This window comes from Pan paniscus, chromosome 1, assembly GCF_029289425.2.
Source record: "Pan paniscus chromosome 1, NHGRI_mPanPan1-v2.0_pri, whole genome shotgun sequence".
In the NCBI taxonomy this organism is placed as follows: domain Eukaryota; kingdom Metazoa; phylum Chordata; class Mammalia; order Primates; family Hominidae; genus Pan; species Pan paniscus.
In genome coordinates, this window is record NC_073249.2 from 192,635,894 (window position 1) to 192,652,213 (window position 16,320).

Here is a 16,320-nt window from a genome sequence, read left to right on the forward strand (position 1 = left end):
TAAACATCTACGAAGCTCCCTCATCCCAGGTCTGGGCACAGAGACATAGACACACTCCTATCTGTTCTTCCTTTGACTTAGTTACACGTACACAAGTACATACATGACAGACATATGCACAAATGTGTACACAGGCATGCTTAGACGCACCACTCTTGCATTTTCTCTAACAAATACACTAAAACCTTCAAAACTCCTTTTGGCACACTTTTGCTCACACATTCGTACACACAGACATGCACCAATGGTGGGTGGGGTGGGTGGGACCAGAACTGCCTCCAGTCCAGCAGCCCCATCCAACAGGGAAGTATCTATGGGTCCCTCCTGGAGAAGAGGTAGGAGGAAGTTCTCCTCTCTGGGAAGAGCTCAACCATCTCTCTCCTACAGCTCCCCATCCTAAAGCCCTCTGGCTCCTAGAAGCCTGTCCAGGACCCAGAGTTCAGCTTGCTATCCACAGCTCTGATTCCTTGGCCTTCCTGCAATGCTCCAGGACACAGAATGGCGCCTATTTCTCTTCTCAAAGTATGTTGAGATCAGGGCCTCTGGGTTTGCTTACAAAAGCTGTGCCCTGCACAGGGGCACCCAGCAAAATAAGCCTGTGGGGGCTGGAAACAGCCCGTCCCTCGGGGCTGTGCCCACCAGAGAGGCTGCTTTGTCTTGCTTTGCACGAAGATGCTTTATGTACATGCTGCAGCCCTGATTGGCTTCCTGGGAAGGACCTCCTCCTTGCAGGCCCACTCTACCCCAGTTCCAACCCCACTCACCCATCAAGTGGTGCCTCTCCACAGCAGGGTCAGCCTTGGGCTTGGAACAGATCTTGGAAAACACTGGGAGCTGCCTCTTCTGAGCAGGGAGCTCAGGGAGCTTGTCAGGACGTGCAGGAGGAGGTGGGGGAGGCAGCAGCAGAAATGGGCTCAGCCCTGTGGGCTCCTTGGGTCCAGGGCCACTGAACAGGTTGTCCTGTAGGAAGTCCTTGGTGACCCTTGTCTTGTCCAGCACATTCTTGTTGTCAGGGACCTTGGATGTCTCAGTGGACTTCAGTGGGAACTGGGACAGAAGCTTGCTGACTTCCAAGTTGGAGTCACCTAGGATGCGGGCCCTGTCCTCTGTCCCCTTGGTGCTCTTGACCTCGGCGGCACACAGAATGTCTGTGACAGTAGACGTGGCAGAATCGCAGTCCTGCCTGCTGCTGATAACGGGCATGGCCACCTTCTGCTTCAGAAGCTTGTCCCCGACAATGATGGAGGCTCTGGGGCGCTCATTACTGCCTGCCACTAGAGGAGGGGCAAGAATGCAGGGAGCCAGCTCTCTGGTCCCCTCGGGAGAGCTGCCGGGTACCTCCAGCTCCCCAGAACTCTCTTCGACCAGGATCGAGTGCTCTTTGGTGAGGCTTAGGAACTCCTGTTCCACCAACAAGGAGATCTCATCTTTGCCACTGCTGAGCTCCAGAGCTCTGGAAATGGGTCAGAGAGACAGACGGTGTTAGTGCCAGCTCACCAAGGCGTGGCTTTGCGGAAGGACATAGGCCCCAGCAAAGGGAGATGGATGCATAACATGACAAAAACACACTTCCAGGCAAGATAACCCAGCAGACACACTGGACCCCCAGAGGGTCCTATACCACAGCGGTAGGATGCAGCACTGAGAGCATGGTTTTGAAAAATGGGGAAACCTGGATCCTCTCCCAACAACCTTGCTGAGTGAGCTGGGGCAAGTCACAGCCTCACTGAGCCTTAATTCTAGTCCATTCCTCCTTGTTCTTCATGCTCAGAACCTGAAGCAATGAAAGACCAGAGAAGGGGTTCACTGGGGAATTTTGCCCAGCAGCAAAGGGGTCAGGAGCAAGCCAACAGCTCTAAGTGCAGAGTCTAGGGTGCTGGGGCTGAGCCCTGGGAAGCCCCCAGGAGCGTAGCGCAGCCCCCATCACCTCACTGCAGAATGGTGGAGTGGACAGCCTAAGCTTACACCCTGACCCAGTCAACTCCCATCGGTGTGACCCTGGGCAGGTTGTTCAGCATCTTGGTATTCTGTCTCCTCCTCTCATTACTAGGAGTATCATAGAGGTGCAAAGCACTTTGAATGGTGTCCGGCATAGAGTAAGGGCGATTCAAAGGTCAGCTCTCATGTTTACACCACTGTCAGCCTTGGTTGGTCCCCGCCCCTGGATCTCATACAGTAGCCTCTTGGATACTCGTGTTCACTCTGGCATGGCCTCTGACCCGATCACAGCCTCTGGACTGGGCCTCACTTCATGTACAGCACCAGCAGTGGGGAGATCCCTGCACTGATTCACCGGGATTTTCCTGAACCTAAATAATGGCCTCAACCTGCACCTTGGACCCTGGGTCCTCTGCTGCACCCTTGCTGGTCTGCACCTGTCTGATAGCACCTGATGGTCTCCTGGCTTCTAGGCTCCTCGTTGCCACTTCTCTCCAGGTGTAGAGAGGATTGCAATCCTACTGGCCTGGCTGGTGGCCCCGCCCACCTCACCAGCATTCTTGGCAAGCAGGCACCCAGGAGGACAAGAGCCACCAGCCTAGAACCATCTGCTGTGCCTACTCAAGGGGCTCCTATGAGAGGTGGATGAGGTGGCCCACACCAAGCATTCTGGAAACTGCTCAGCCTTCTATTATGGGAGCGCTGAAGGAGAAGATGATGAAGAAGACCCAAGGGAAAAAATCAAGGAGTCCCATAGGGCAGCTCAGCTGCTGTGGCTTAGGCTTTGCAGTCTGGAGGCCAGCACACGTTCCAGCTCTGGCCAGCCTCTCAGAGGGCATGATGGGTCTCCAAAACGTTGACCATGGAATGCTTCCAGCAGGGTCCATGCCTTCCTGGTAATGCTTATTGTGTACAAACGCACACACACACACACACACACGAACAGAAACAAGCAGGCACACAATTCACATGTCACCATACACAGACCCAGGGGAGTAGTCACTGCATTTAACAGTCAATCAGAATGGACACAGTCTACAGTCTTAGAGGCTTCCTATTGTGCCAGACAGGAAACTTTTAGTTGCTGGGTCCTGATGAGTCCTGAGGCAAAGACTTGGTAGCCCAGGGTGCTTGGGGACCCTGGGGAAGAGCTATGTACTAAAGACATGGGAATGTACCAATAGCCCAGCAGCCAAGACAGCTGTACTTCTTGAACATGAGCCTCTCTACCCCCACATGGAACATCACCAGGCTTGGAGGCAGAGAGTAAAGCCTGCAAAAAGCAGACTCCAGACAAACAGATCTGGGTTTGAATCCAGGCACCACTGCTCTTTTCATGTCAGACCCTGGAACCTCAGTGTCCTCCCCTGTAAAATGGGTGTGACACCTAACATCACCTGCCTCATGGGATGGTTGGGAGCATTGGGCGAGGTCACTGGCACGTGAGCTCAGCACAGTGCCCTGTGCACAGGAAACATTCAGTCAGTGTCAGCTGTGAGCATTAGCTAGTGTGGGCTGGTCCCGGCCAGCTCCTGAAGGGCCATTGTGTGCAGCAAGATCACTTGCTGTTATTTTCTCTTTCCCTCCACTCTCTCTTCTGTCCCCTTTCCCTGACTTGTCACCTATTCCCTTCCTTTGCCTCCTTCCCATGTCTAGACTTAGGCCTATAAATAGGCCTCACTTTCCTGGCTGAGTCCCCTGAGAACAATCAGAATAAAGGGGCTGCCAATCTGCGGTCTCAAGTTTTAGATCCCCCTCCTCTTCTTCCTCTTCATCCACCTCAAAAGGAACAGGTGAGTCTCAAGTCACAGGAGTCAGACTAGTTTTTGCCTCCCCTCCCCAAATACTTTGCAAAGCAAGCCATACATCAATAGCTTCACTGAATTAGAAAGACACAGTACAATTAGGTCAATTTTTAAAAATTGTGATAATGGTATTGTGGTTATGCCTAACAACAACAAAGAGTCCTTATCTCTTAGCGATACATACTATTTACAGAGAAAATTATGCCGGGGAATGCCTTTAAAATTAATCCAGCAGGAGGAGGGAAAAGAAGAGAGAGGGAGTAATAGATGAAACAAGATTGGCCATATGTTAATCATTGCTAAAGCCAGGTAATGGTTACATAGGGTCATCACATACTAGTCATTCTATTTGTCTGTATTTGCTTTCTGCTTTATTTTATACAAATATTACACGCACATACTCAAAGTAGCTTCTAGAAGCCCCACAGGGCCCTGAGATTCCTGTACCAAAAATCACCCCATGATGGTCCCTTCTCAGCACCTGGGAAGTCACTCCTGCCCTCCCCAACCTGAAGCCAGGCTAGCAGACAGGAACTACCAGGGGCTGAGTGTGAATCCCTGCTCTACCTCTCAAGAGCTGCCTTCTACACCTTGTATTCCTCATCTGTCAAGGTCAGACTGTGAGCATTCTATAAGTTGCACAAAACACTTAGCACAAGCTGGGTGCATAGTGGGCCCTCGAGAAATGCTCACAGCATGATTATTATAATGTAATTATCAATGTTTAGATCTTAGTTACGATGCACCCATATGTGCCTCTGCACAACTTCTCCTCACAGGCATCCAGAGCAATGAAGAAAGCATCTTCCCCATTCATTCCCACACTGCAGCCTTTGTGGTGTTTAAGGAAACACTCATGTCCCCCCCAGCTGCAACCACCTCCTTGTCTCCATTCTGAACTCACGGTGGGTTTCAGGGGATATGGCCTCCAGAACCAACCCCTCCAGGCCATTCTCCTCTACATACCACAGGAATCAATGAGGCCCTTAGAAAGCTGGCATTGGTGTGCCAAGAACATAGGGGCCCGCCCAGGCTGTGAGCCCTGCCACGTGCCTTTGAAAGGTTGCCGCAGGATATCCATTCTTCTCTTGCCAGCCTCTACAATTAATATTTCCCTTGCATTTGCCATGAGCCTACTATGGGCCACACAGGAAGCCAGTCATCCATATATGTGTTCATATTTAATACTCCTCATATGCCTGGGCAGTAGCCTGGATCATCCCCACTTTACATATGGGAAGAATGACCCTGAAAGGCTAAGGGCCTTGCCACAGAGGGAAGAAGCTGATGTAGGGACTTGGCTGGGTCCAGCTGCCTCCACAAATTCCTCCCCACCCCCAGCCTGGGCTTCCTTTCAGGAGATTGTTATCCAGCAAGGTCTCCCTGATCCCTGGCCAGGCATTGTTCCCCAATCTGAATGCAATCAGGAATATTGCTGGTTTCGTCCCATCACTCCAGCCTGTGGAGGATCATCACAGTGAATCTTGAGCCTGTCATCCGTGGCATTAGCTGTTCCTGACAGCTCCATGTCAGCTGCATGTCTGATGAGCACATCTTCTGAGTCTTCCGCCAATTTACAAATAGAAATGTTGAACAGGAGAGAGTCTGGGGCAGAGCCTCAGGGACACTACCGGAGACTCTCCTCCCAGCCTGACAGTAATCCTGGATCAACATTTTGGGGGAATAAATCAACCCCATCACTGTCATCCCATCTCCATTCCCTCCCAAGAGCCTTTATCAAACACTTCGCTGCCATGGAGATTCGCCATATAGTTAAAAGTCCCTGATTCAGGGTCTCCTTCCACCACGCCCCTCCACTTCAAGAAAACAAGATCTGCTTGTTCTTATTTATTCTAGAAAACTACGTGCCTGCAGAGCTAGGACATTCTCAGAACTCAGATCAAACCATTCCCCTGCTGAAAATCCTCCTGTGGATTCTCACTAGACACAGGATAAAATCCAAACTCCTTTATGATGCCCTGCACAAATTGGCCCCATCTCCTCCCTCTTCCAGTCATGTTGGGCTTTTATCTACCCCTTGAAATGCTAAGTTCATTCCAGCCCGAGGGCCTTTGCACTTCCTATGGAATGCTTCTCCCTGCAACCCCCTAGTGTCCCTTGACTGGCTCCTCCTCATCATTCAGGCCTCGGTTCCAGTGTCACAGTCTCAAAGTAGCCTTTCCTGCCTATTTTTAAAAGTGTCCCTCCCCCACCTTCCTCTGTCAATCTGTTTATTTTCTTCACAGCGTTTGTACCATCACCTAATTTAATAGTATCCTTTTTGTGTCCTTACTCCACAAGGGCAGGGACTTTATCTTGTTCACCACAGAGGCCTCCAAACCTAGAACAGTGTTTGGCACATAACTCCAGCTCAGTCGGGATGTGTTGAATAAAGGACTGAACAAGTTCACTTGCCTTTACCCATGCCAAGACCTCTAAGAGCTGGTTGCAACCTGTCTGGCTTTGGTTCCATTTTCTGGCCTTTCATCTCACATCCCATCTCTGGCCTGGCATCCCTGTGAGCCGATCAGATGGCACTAACCATCCTGCTTGACCCAGTCCTAAGACCTCCCAAATTCTGCAAGGCGGTCCCATGGCAGACCCCACACAGAACCCGCATTGACCTTGAGTAATCACCTTGGGGCTCACAGAAAGATTTTGTGGGCACCCCACCACTTTGCTGGGTTCACAGTTAGGCCTGCTCACCCCCATTTCCTGTAATCTACCTTTTTCCCCCAAGTTTTGCCAGTCCTGGCATCTCTCCCGTGCTATTCGCTTTCTCTCTGGGGTTGGGAAAAACCACCTAATCTATCACAGACTCTATCACAGCGAATCATTCAGGGAGGTTAACCCAGCTCCTGGGCTCCTGACAAAAGAAGCAAGTCAGAATCAGTTCTGTGGCTCCAGCTCCACGCGGTGCCACCTCTGCTTTGCCCAACTCCAGAAATGATAGTTGTCCAATAGTAGCGCCATACTCGGATGCTGTGCATTATTTCTGCATTTGTGGTATACAGAGTCATACAAAAATAAAGGCTATTGACTGGTTGGCACCCCTTCTCAGAATAATGACTAAGCAAGCATGCTGTTAGCTCCCCAACAGCAGTTCTGTGTACATGATAACACAGAGCAAAGATGAAAACTGCTATTCATCTGAGCCAAACAACAGAAAAATGCAAGCAGAAAATTGTTAGTGCTGGAGGAGGATACCATAACAAATATTTTCTTCCAGCTATGAAATTTTAGACCAATGACAAACACAGTACACAAGGCAACCTGGCGGATTAGAGTGAAGTGGAGGGCTCTGGGGTCAGGCACAGACCTGGGCTTGAATTGTGGTCCATCTGCAGACTGACCTCATGGCTTTGGGTGAGTTTCTGCCATTATGTGTCTATGTGGGTAGAGCAGCACAGCATACTAGTTAAGAGGTCAGTCCCTGGAGGGAGGTGGAAACTAGATTCAAATCCCCACCGTTTAATGGGGGTGGGGGATGTCAGGGGGAGGGCTGTCCTAAAGGAAGCTACCTAATATGTCAAAGCCTCAGGTCCTTTTCACAAAATAATAAGAAGGGTTCATTATTTATTTAGTGCTAATTAACAAGCCAGGCACTGTGCTAAGCACTTTACAAGCAAAACTCTCATTTTAATCCCCCCAACAGCCCCAGTGGGGTAGTGTGTTAGACTAATTATAGTAATGGCCCCCATTTTATCACAACCTCCTGTATCCATACTCTTTGGTAGTTCCCTCTCATCCTAATTTGTAAGACGTGGAGACTTGAAAAGTGTTTGGGAATTAGGGCTTAGTTTCCTATTTCTCTTGGGACTTGCAACCTCCATGTGAACAAGCCCAGGGTAACATGTCACACAGAGGAAAACTCCAAGTTGTGTCAGCCAATCCAGACCTAGCTAAGTGCAGATGCTTGGGTGAGCATGAGCCAAGTTCAGCCAAGCCCAGCCCACAGCGGAAGAACCCCCCAGCTGAACCCAACCCAAATTGCCAAACTGTAGAAATGAGAGCTAAATGAGTCACAGTTTTCAGCCACTAAGCTTTGGGGTGGTTTGTTATATATCAAAAGCTTCCTGTCACAGATAGGTACAGTCACCCCAATTTTCAAAATGAAGAAGCCAAGGGACAGAGAAGTTAAGTAATTTTCCTGTGGTCACAGACTTACTAAGGGACAAAGCCAGTGATCTGAGGCAATCTTGTTCCAATGCCTCTCTCTTAACCACTAGCTATGTTGCTCTAAAAAACCAACAGTGAAATGCTGTGTGTGAGAATACTAGAGATGGATACCTAAGTTAGGAGAGCAGAAGAGGCTTCTTTGCACATTTGTCTTTTAAGCTGGGGCCTAAAGGAGAATAAGGACTTAGCCAGGTAATGAATGCAAGGAAGACCTTGTCAGACACAGGGAACAGCATGTGCAAAGACCATGAGGAGGGAAAGAGCTTGGTGCATCATTGGGAATAATGTTCAAGTGGATGGGGCACATGAATGGAGGTGGAGGGGAGAAGTTAGAGGTAAAGTAGGAGTCAGAATCTGCCAGGCCTTGGAGGTGATGCTAAGGAATTTTGTTCTAAAGGCACAGGGAAACCACTGGAGAGATTTAGGCAGGGAGGTATCAGACTCTGGTTTCCATGGGTGAGGGTTATTTCTCCCAGGATAATCTAGAGGAGTGACAGGAGGGGACTGGGGCCTGAACCAGTATTTTTGAGGAGTTTGCTAGGTGCTGGGTTTTACAGGTGGCACTTGTCCCCACCACAACCATGAGGGATACAGAGCATCTTCCTTTCCAAGTGAGAAAGAGGAAATTGAGGCTCAGGAAGGTTAAAAGATGTACTCAAATTGACCCTAGAGAATAAGTGTTGGGGTGGAATTGGGCCCCAGGCCCAAGTGACTTCCAAATCTCCCCTCTTACCCCCTCCCTGTCCTCCACTTCCCCTAAGAGTGGAAGAAGGAGAAAGAGCAAGGGCTTTGCAGTCAGGAGACCTGGATTCAAAACCCAGCTCTGTCCTTTCTGACGGGTGACCTTCTACAATTCACTTCCCTTCTCTGAGCCTCAGTTTCAGGCAGGGCCAGAGGCCAGGAGCCAGCCAAGAGCCAGGAGGATGAGGCAGCAGAAGGCAGAACCCAGTGGACAGGCAGCTGTCCAGCATGGGGACTTGCAGGAGCTGTGGCAGTGAGTGGAAAGGGAGGTCACCAAAGGCCCCAGGCTAGGAGAGGCCCCTTATCATGTAAGCAGTGGCTCTGGCGTCCAACCTAGCATCTTCCCCAGTGGAGCCCCACCCTGGCTCAGGCCAAGGCCGGTGGGCACTTCTGAGTCTACCTGTCTGCATAGGGATCAGAGACCCATGTTCTCTGACAGATACCTATTTCTCTGGTGCATGTCACAGCACCCAGTGTGGCCCCTGCCCAGTGTGGAAGCAAGGGAGGTGGCCGCCTCTGCCAAGCTGCCTGTGTCTTCCTCCATCTTCCTTCTCCTCCAGATCCAAGATTCACTGAATTGCCCAGGTACCTTCTCCCCACATACACACCATAGCCCCCCCACAGCCACACACACACACACACTCGGGCACATATACACCCATGCACCATACACCACAGTCATGCACACACACTATGCACACATACACACATTCACACATGCACACACGTACCACAGCCATGCCCACATACCACAGCCATGCACACAAATATACCACAGCCATGTACAAACACCCATGTGCACACACATACGTACACATGTACACACAAACAGCCATGCACACACATCCATACACACACATCCTGCACACATGAACACACATCCATGCATACACATGCACACCTATGCACACACCCATGTACACATACACACCACACCCATGCACATACACACACAAACACACAAACCACCGTAGCCTTCCTGCTTGGAAAACCAGCAGGAAGGAAAGAAAACAGGGAAGGAAGGTGGATTCTACCTCTCTCACTATCTGGGGGGCCTAGGCTGACTTCCTTCAGCTTAGGGATAAGGGACAATTGAGAGAAATTGCAGATTCATTCAGTTGCGGTACCAGGGCTTGTGAACCCATGTCCCAAAGGTACCTGGAAAACCCTTAAGCTCTGTCTCCTGGGACTTTCCTGATAGGAGGCAGGGGACTGAGCTTAGGGCTGGAGAAAGCTTTGGCCTCCCCACCCCCAGCCCTCCTCCACCCTCCGGGCCGCAGTGAGGATTAAGTGAGATGATGAATGTGAAAGCACTCGGTAAATTGTAACGAGCGCTATGCAAATGTTAGCAGCTCTGACTGAGACAGCCTGGTGTGGGAGAGCCAAGCCTGGCTGCAGGCTTTGGAGTCCCGCTGGCCCAGATTCACAGCCATGAGCCTGGTTTACTAAAGCTATACAATTAGGGGAATCACGGAGACCTCGGTCTCTTCATCTGCAAAGTGGGGATGGTGATACTCAGACTTAAAGAAGGCAACACCGTGAAATCTCTCAGCTCCCTGAATGCCAAGCCTGGACTTTATGTTCATCTAATTTCTTACCAAAGGTCTTCACACATAGTAGATTCAAATTTTTTTAATTGTCCCTGGCATACACTTAGAACTCAATAAAGGTCAGTCTCCTTCCTTCCTTCCACACTTTTCTTTGAAACACCTCCTTCTCAAAGATGTGCCAGACAGTTATCTTTTAAGCCTAAGGTTTTGTCATCTTTGACCCCCTTCCAAAGTATCAGAGAACCTTTCACACACATGCATGAGTCACCTGTAGTGCTGGTTTCAAATACAGATTCCTGAGCACCCTTGGAGAAATAGCAATTCAGCTGATCTAGAACGGGGCCCAGGTGTCTGCATTTTGAGCAGCTATTCTTTCTCCACTTGTGGCATCCCCGTTTTCCCCAGAATCTCGCATCCCATTTCTTCACCCTGGTTTTGATGCAATGGTGCACTTGCAGACACCCAGCCAGGTGAGAATGTCCCTCTAGATGCTTTGCAATAATTTCCTGCTCATTAGGGCAGGTGAGACAGCCTTAGACGGCATATTGTCAGGTGGAAGTGAGATACCCTGCTCCCCACAATGTCCTCCACCTGATTCTCCCTCCAGGGAACAGGTGAGTTGGGCAAGAACTAGAAGTGTTGGGTGGTGGGGGGTGGGGGGGTGGGTGGATTCAGTGAGCTGGGGAATGAGACAGGAAATACCAGGGAATAAATACAGCAATAAAGAGTCTTCAGCTGGGAGCTACAGAGTGATTCTTATTGTTCAAATTATCTTTAAAACTTTTCATTTGAATCTGTTTAATAAGGGTAGGCTTACCCTAAGGAAGAGGTGTTGTTTTTTTTTAATGTGACTTGGGAGCTGAATTGGAAATAACGTTGCAACAAAGATATTAAAAAGGGGATTAAACCAAACCACTGGTGGCCCATCTCTGCAGGCTCCCACAACCTGCAACACAGCTCCCGAAACCATAAAATTAAATTACAAAGGGGGACACGGGAAGTGGGACGTTAATCATGATTCATCTTTCTTCACCACTCATGGCTCCTGGTGCTAAGCAGACGTGGAAGGGCTATTCGGAAGGGCCCATGGTTCCGGGTAGAACTCAAGCCTTGAAGCCACATCAAACTCTTATCCGTGCTCTGCTTCCTCTGAGCTGGATGACCTTGGGCAAGTTGCTTAACCTCTCTGAGCCTCACCTTTCTCATCTATAAAATGGGAGTAATATTGACCTTTTACTGGGAAGGGTTGCTAAGACAGTGAAATAAAGCAGAAAATGAAAATATAGAGCCTGGCACCTATAAAGTACTCAAGAAAATGTTAGTTCTGTTTTCTGCAGCCTAAGACAGAAGGAGGAAAAAACCTGCAATGTCTTGAGCTATTGATAGTCTGTGCTTCCTCTGATGACCGTGACCCCTTGCTTCGATCCTGGCTACCTCTGGGTGGTGGCAGTTTTATGGCTCATTCACCATTCACTTCCTTATTTATTCATACCCACTGCATAGCCACCAAGTGCCAGGAACTCAGCTGGGCACTGGGGAGACAAAGATGAGTAAGACACAGACCTTGCCCTTAAGAAGCCCATAGTGCAGTAGCGGAAGAGGAATTGTTGCCACAAGGCAGCACACGATATGTGCCAGGTGCCCACCACCTCATCAGAATCCCACACTGGAACTGGGCTGATAGCCCCGATTAAGGGGCTGTGTCCTTCCCTCTGGCCAATGGTGAAGAAGAGAGCTGATTTTAAACAGATTCTTCCATTCTATCGTCCTCAAAAGATCTGTCCCATGTAGCTCTCAGAGCTGGGGAAGCGTTTGTCTCTTATCATGACCCCTTCTGCTTTCTCTTAGAAGACAATATGAGTTATGAAAACCGAATGCTATGATCTCCCTTTATGCCCTGGCTGCCAAGAATCTCAAACCAGATGCTGTTATCAGTTAAGCAGTTTCCCTTCAGCCTAAGTTTCCTGGCATATAAATCTCCTTGTCCCATATCAATCATGTCCTGTTATTTTATCCATGATAATGACAATGATGATGGTGGAATCGTGATGATGATGATGAACATCGAGTCCTTCTCTTATTCCCAGTGCTGTGTGAGCTCTACATATATCATTTCATTTGCTTCCATAGTAATCCCTTGAAATAGTCGCTGTGACTTTTCCCATTTTTTCAGATGAGGAAAATAGGGCACAGAAAGTTTGGGGAACTTGCTTACAGCTAGAAAGTGTGCTGGAACTCTAATCCACCTGTCTCCTTATTTTTTGTTATCTGGGCCACCTTAAAACACTTAGGAAAGAGGTGGAACATAGTTGTTTATTTCAATTAAAAAGAGGAATGTGGGAAAAAGAGAAAGAAAAATGTTGAATGATGTGAGCAACAAAGAATTCAGAGGACAACACACTTATTCTAGGTCCTTAAGGATGGATAAGATTTAGATAGACAGAGATATGGGAGAAGGGCATTCCTGGTAGTGGAATAACATGAGCAAAGGCAAGGTGACATGCACCTGCTGGTAGCTCTTGTTGGTTTATAGAGCATGTGCAGGAGACCAGCAAGACGTGCATCTAGAGATGGAGGCAGGGCCACTACAGAGACCCCTGAAAACCAGGCCCAAGGGGCCAGAGGACAAGGGGAGCCATGAGAGATGTCTGAGCAGTGCTGTTGACCTGCTTCAGAAGATGAAATTGGTGAAGGGTGGAGGGCATCCTGGAGGGAAAGGCACCCAATGCAGTGAGAAGAGATGTGGTGAGGGTGGCAGAGGAGAGACGAGCAGGGAGGCAAGGCACCAAAGGCCATCATGAAGGGGGACTGCCAGGACGTGTGGCAGGCTGGAGGAGGGAAGAGCCAGTGTCTGCCAGCACTAGCTCACTTGACAAACAAGAACGAGGGTGCATCAGTGTCAATGGGACTGGGGTGCTGAGACCCAGCACTGGGAAGCTCAAGAGAGGGAAAGGCTGGGTGCAAGGGCTCACGCCTATAATCCCAGCACTTTGAGAGGCCAAGCCAGGTGGATCACCTGAGATCAGGAGTCCGAGACCAGACTGACTAATATGGTGAAACCCTGTCTCTACTAAAAATACAAAAATTAGCCAGGCATGGAGGTGCATGCCTGTAATCTCAGCTACTTGGGAGGCTGAGGCAGGAGAATTGCTTGAACCCGGGAGGTGGAGGTTGCAGTGAGCCAAGATCGCGCCACTGCACTCCAGCCTGGGTGACAGAGCGAGATTCCATCTAAAAAATAAAAATAAATTTAAAAATAAAGTAAAATAAAGAGAGAGGGAGACACTGGCTTAAGGGTTGGGTCTCAGAGCAAAGGGTTCCAACTTGTGGCCCACGGGGTCTCTGAAATCATTCCCAAATACTGAGAGATGTGAGGATGTGTTTCAGACAAAAGGCTGCACAGAAGCTTTTTTTCAGATTTTCAAAGAGGTATTGACCCCTCCAAGAGGAGAAAACACTAGTTGAGATTAGACTCCAAAGATCTTCAGAGCTGGCTTCTAGTCTGAGACATCAGCCTGAGTTTCCGTATCTGAGTCTTGTCTTTATCACTCCCATCACCAGGTTTCAAACTTTTTAGAGAATAATGCTAAAAAAAAAAAACAAAAAAAACAAAAAAGGCTATGTATTCCAAGCATCTTTTCCAGAGAAGTCGGGTTCACCTAATTGTTTAAATAACAGTAGCACAAAGAGATGTTTGTTGGGAGAGCCATTCAAGCAAGGAAGCCGAGTGGATTCCCAAATATCACTTGCTCACCAGTGTGGAGAACTGGCCAATGGAAGCCAACAGTGAAAGTTTACCAAAATAAGTGCAAAAAAGCCTTCTTCCTTCTTGCAACAAATAGCCTCAGAAAGCTGCCAATCAATAAACCACTTCTGTTTTACAAAAAATGCTTAAACAGATTTCTTTTATTTCAGTAGATTTATCTCCCTACCTGAGTCTGGCTTGGAATAATGCTCACCAAAGCCTTTCCACTCTGCAGACCAAGTTTGTTATGACAGGTAAATGGGAAAGTCTTGGGTGCTGACAGAGGGCCTGGAAGCATCCAGGGAAGCCAACCACACCCAGCAAGCTCGAGCCACCTTCTTCCGGTCACTAACACATGCTACACTTCACTCCCATGTAACTTCTCATCTTTCCCTGCGCCTGCTGCTGGGCTCTTTCCATAGGCTGTTCTTTCTGTCTTCTCAAGACCTAGCTGGGGGACATAACTATGGAAACCTTTGCAGTTATTAGTCATGACATCCCTGCTACCTGCGGACTACACCCACATCTTTCATCACACAGTACAGGGGTCTCATCTGTTGCTGCTTCAGATTGCTTCCCTCAGAGGAAGACTTCCCTAAGTACCAAGCCCAGTCCAGTAGTCAAGTACCATGTTCAGTCATGTGTCCCCTCAGTGCGCTTCCATGGCACTGGCACTTCATCACCAGAACACTTACTATAGTGTGTTGCGATCTGCCTTTTGCAAGATGTTGAAAGTTCATAAAGGAGGTCAGAGACTGTCCCCAGCTTTTCCACCATTGTATTTTTTTCAGACATTTCAGTAACAAGTGCATACTAATTTTTTTTTTTTTTTTTGAGACGGAGTTTTGCTCTTGTTACCCAGACTGGAGTGCAATGGCACAATCTCGGCTCACTGCAACCTCTGCCTCCTGGGTTCAATCAATTCTTCTGCCTCAGCCTCCTGAGTAGCTGGGATTATAGGCACCTGCCACCACGCCCAGCTGATTTTTGTATTTTAGTAGAGACGGGGTTTTACCATGTTAGCCAGGCTGATCTCAAAACTCCTGACCTCAAGTGATCCACCCACCTCGGCCTCCCAAAGTGCTGGGATTACAGGCATAAGCCACTGCACCTGGCAATATTTGTTGAATGTCATTGTTGTCAGATGTATCTGTGTTCATGCCACCCACTAGACTGGGAGCTCTTTGAGGAAAGGCTTCTGTTCTGCTTATCTCTGTGTCCCTGGGACCCATGATATGGCCTGGTACAGAGAAGGCAATTGTGTTTGTTGAATGAATTCATGAATGAAGAAATGAACAAATGTCATTCTGTAGTTAGGGCAACGGAGTCAACAGCAAATCCAAAGACCTCATTCTGAGGCTTTGAAGTTTTAGAGATTAGGGGAATGAATGAATAAGTAATCCTTGAATAAGTGGCTTGCCACAATTCTCTAAGCCCAAACTTAAGACTAATTAAAAGATAACTGAACCAGATTTTGGAGTTAAATCAGCACTAGACAGAACTATTGATTTCTCCCCCAAAACCCATTGCTCCCCATTTCTTCCCCACCTTTGTAAATGGCACACTGTCCAACCAGGGGCTCAAGCTTGGAATACATAGCCTCTTTTATTATCATTATTATTTTAAAAGCTTGAAACTTGGTGATGGGAGTGATAAAGACAAGACTCAGACATGGAACTCAGGCTGATGTCTTAGACTAGAAACCAGCTCTGGAGATCTTTGGAGTCTAATGCTCTTGGCTAGTGTTTTCTCCTCTTGGAGGGGTCAACACCTCTTTGAAAATCTGAGGAAAGCTTCTCTACACCCTTTTGCCTGAAAGACATCCTCACAGCTCTCAGCATTTGGGGAATTACTTCAGAGACCCCATGGGCCACAGGTTGGAATCCTTTGCTCTGAGGCCCTACACTCCCCACCTTGAGTTTGCCAGTGTTCGGTCTCAACACCCCAGTCACATTGATAGTGATGCATGCCCCCGTCCTTGTTTGTCAAGTGAACTCGTGCGTGAAGCAGAGCATGAGCCTCAATGTGTCTGTTTGTGTACCCAAATCATCAGTAGGTCCATTGGCTCATCTTAAAACACACAATTGAATCCTCCACTTTTTCCATCCCTACTGCAGTCACTCCTACCCAGCTACTGCCACCATTAGGCCTCCCCTGGACTCTGACAGTATCTTCCCAGAGGCCTCCCACTTCCTCTCCCACACACTTACGAACCGTCTCCACACAGAAGCTGGACAGAGATTCAAACATTAGTGAATCTGTTCATGTTACACCCCTTCCTAAAAACCTGCAAAAGTGTTCCATAACCTGTGGAATAAAATCTGAACTCCCCGCAGTGATCCTCCAGGCCTCCTGAGGCCTT

The 16,320-nt window shown here is 48.6% G+C and overlaps 1 protein-coding gene across 2 annotated transcripts in view; it reads right to left on the minus strand.

Moving 5' to 3' along the window:
• The window catches only part of C1H1orf94 (chromosome 1 C1orf94 homolog), a 52,944-nt gene that overhangs the window by 19,887 nt on the left and 16,737 nt on the right, over positions 1–16,320 (minus strand). For both annotated transcript variants that reach the window (XM_008964992.5, XM_003812550.6), the window contains exon 2: positions 765–1,453. In XM_008964992.5, the coding sequence (XP_008963240.2) occupies positions 765–1,203 (439 nt within the window). In that variant the 5' untranslated portion in view covers positions 1,204–1,453. The remainder of the gene's footprint in view (positions 1–764; positions 1,454–16,320) is intronic.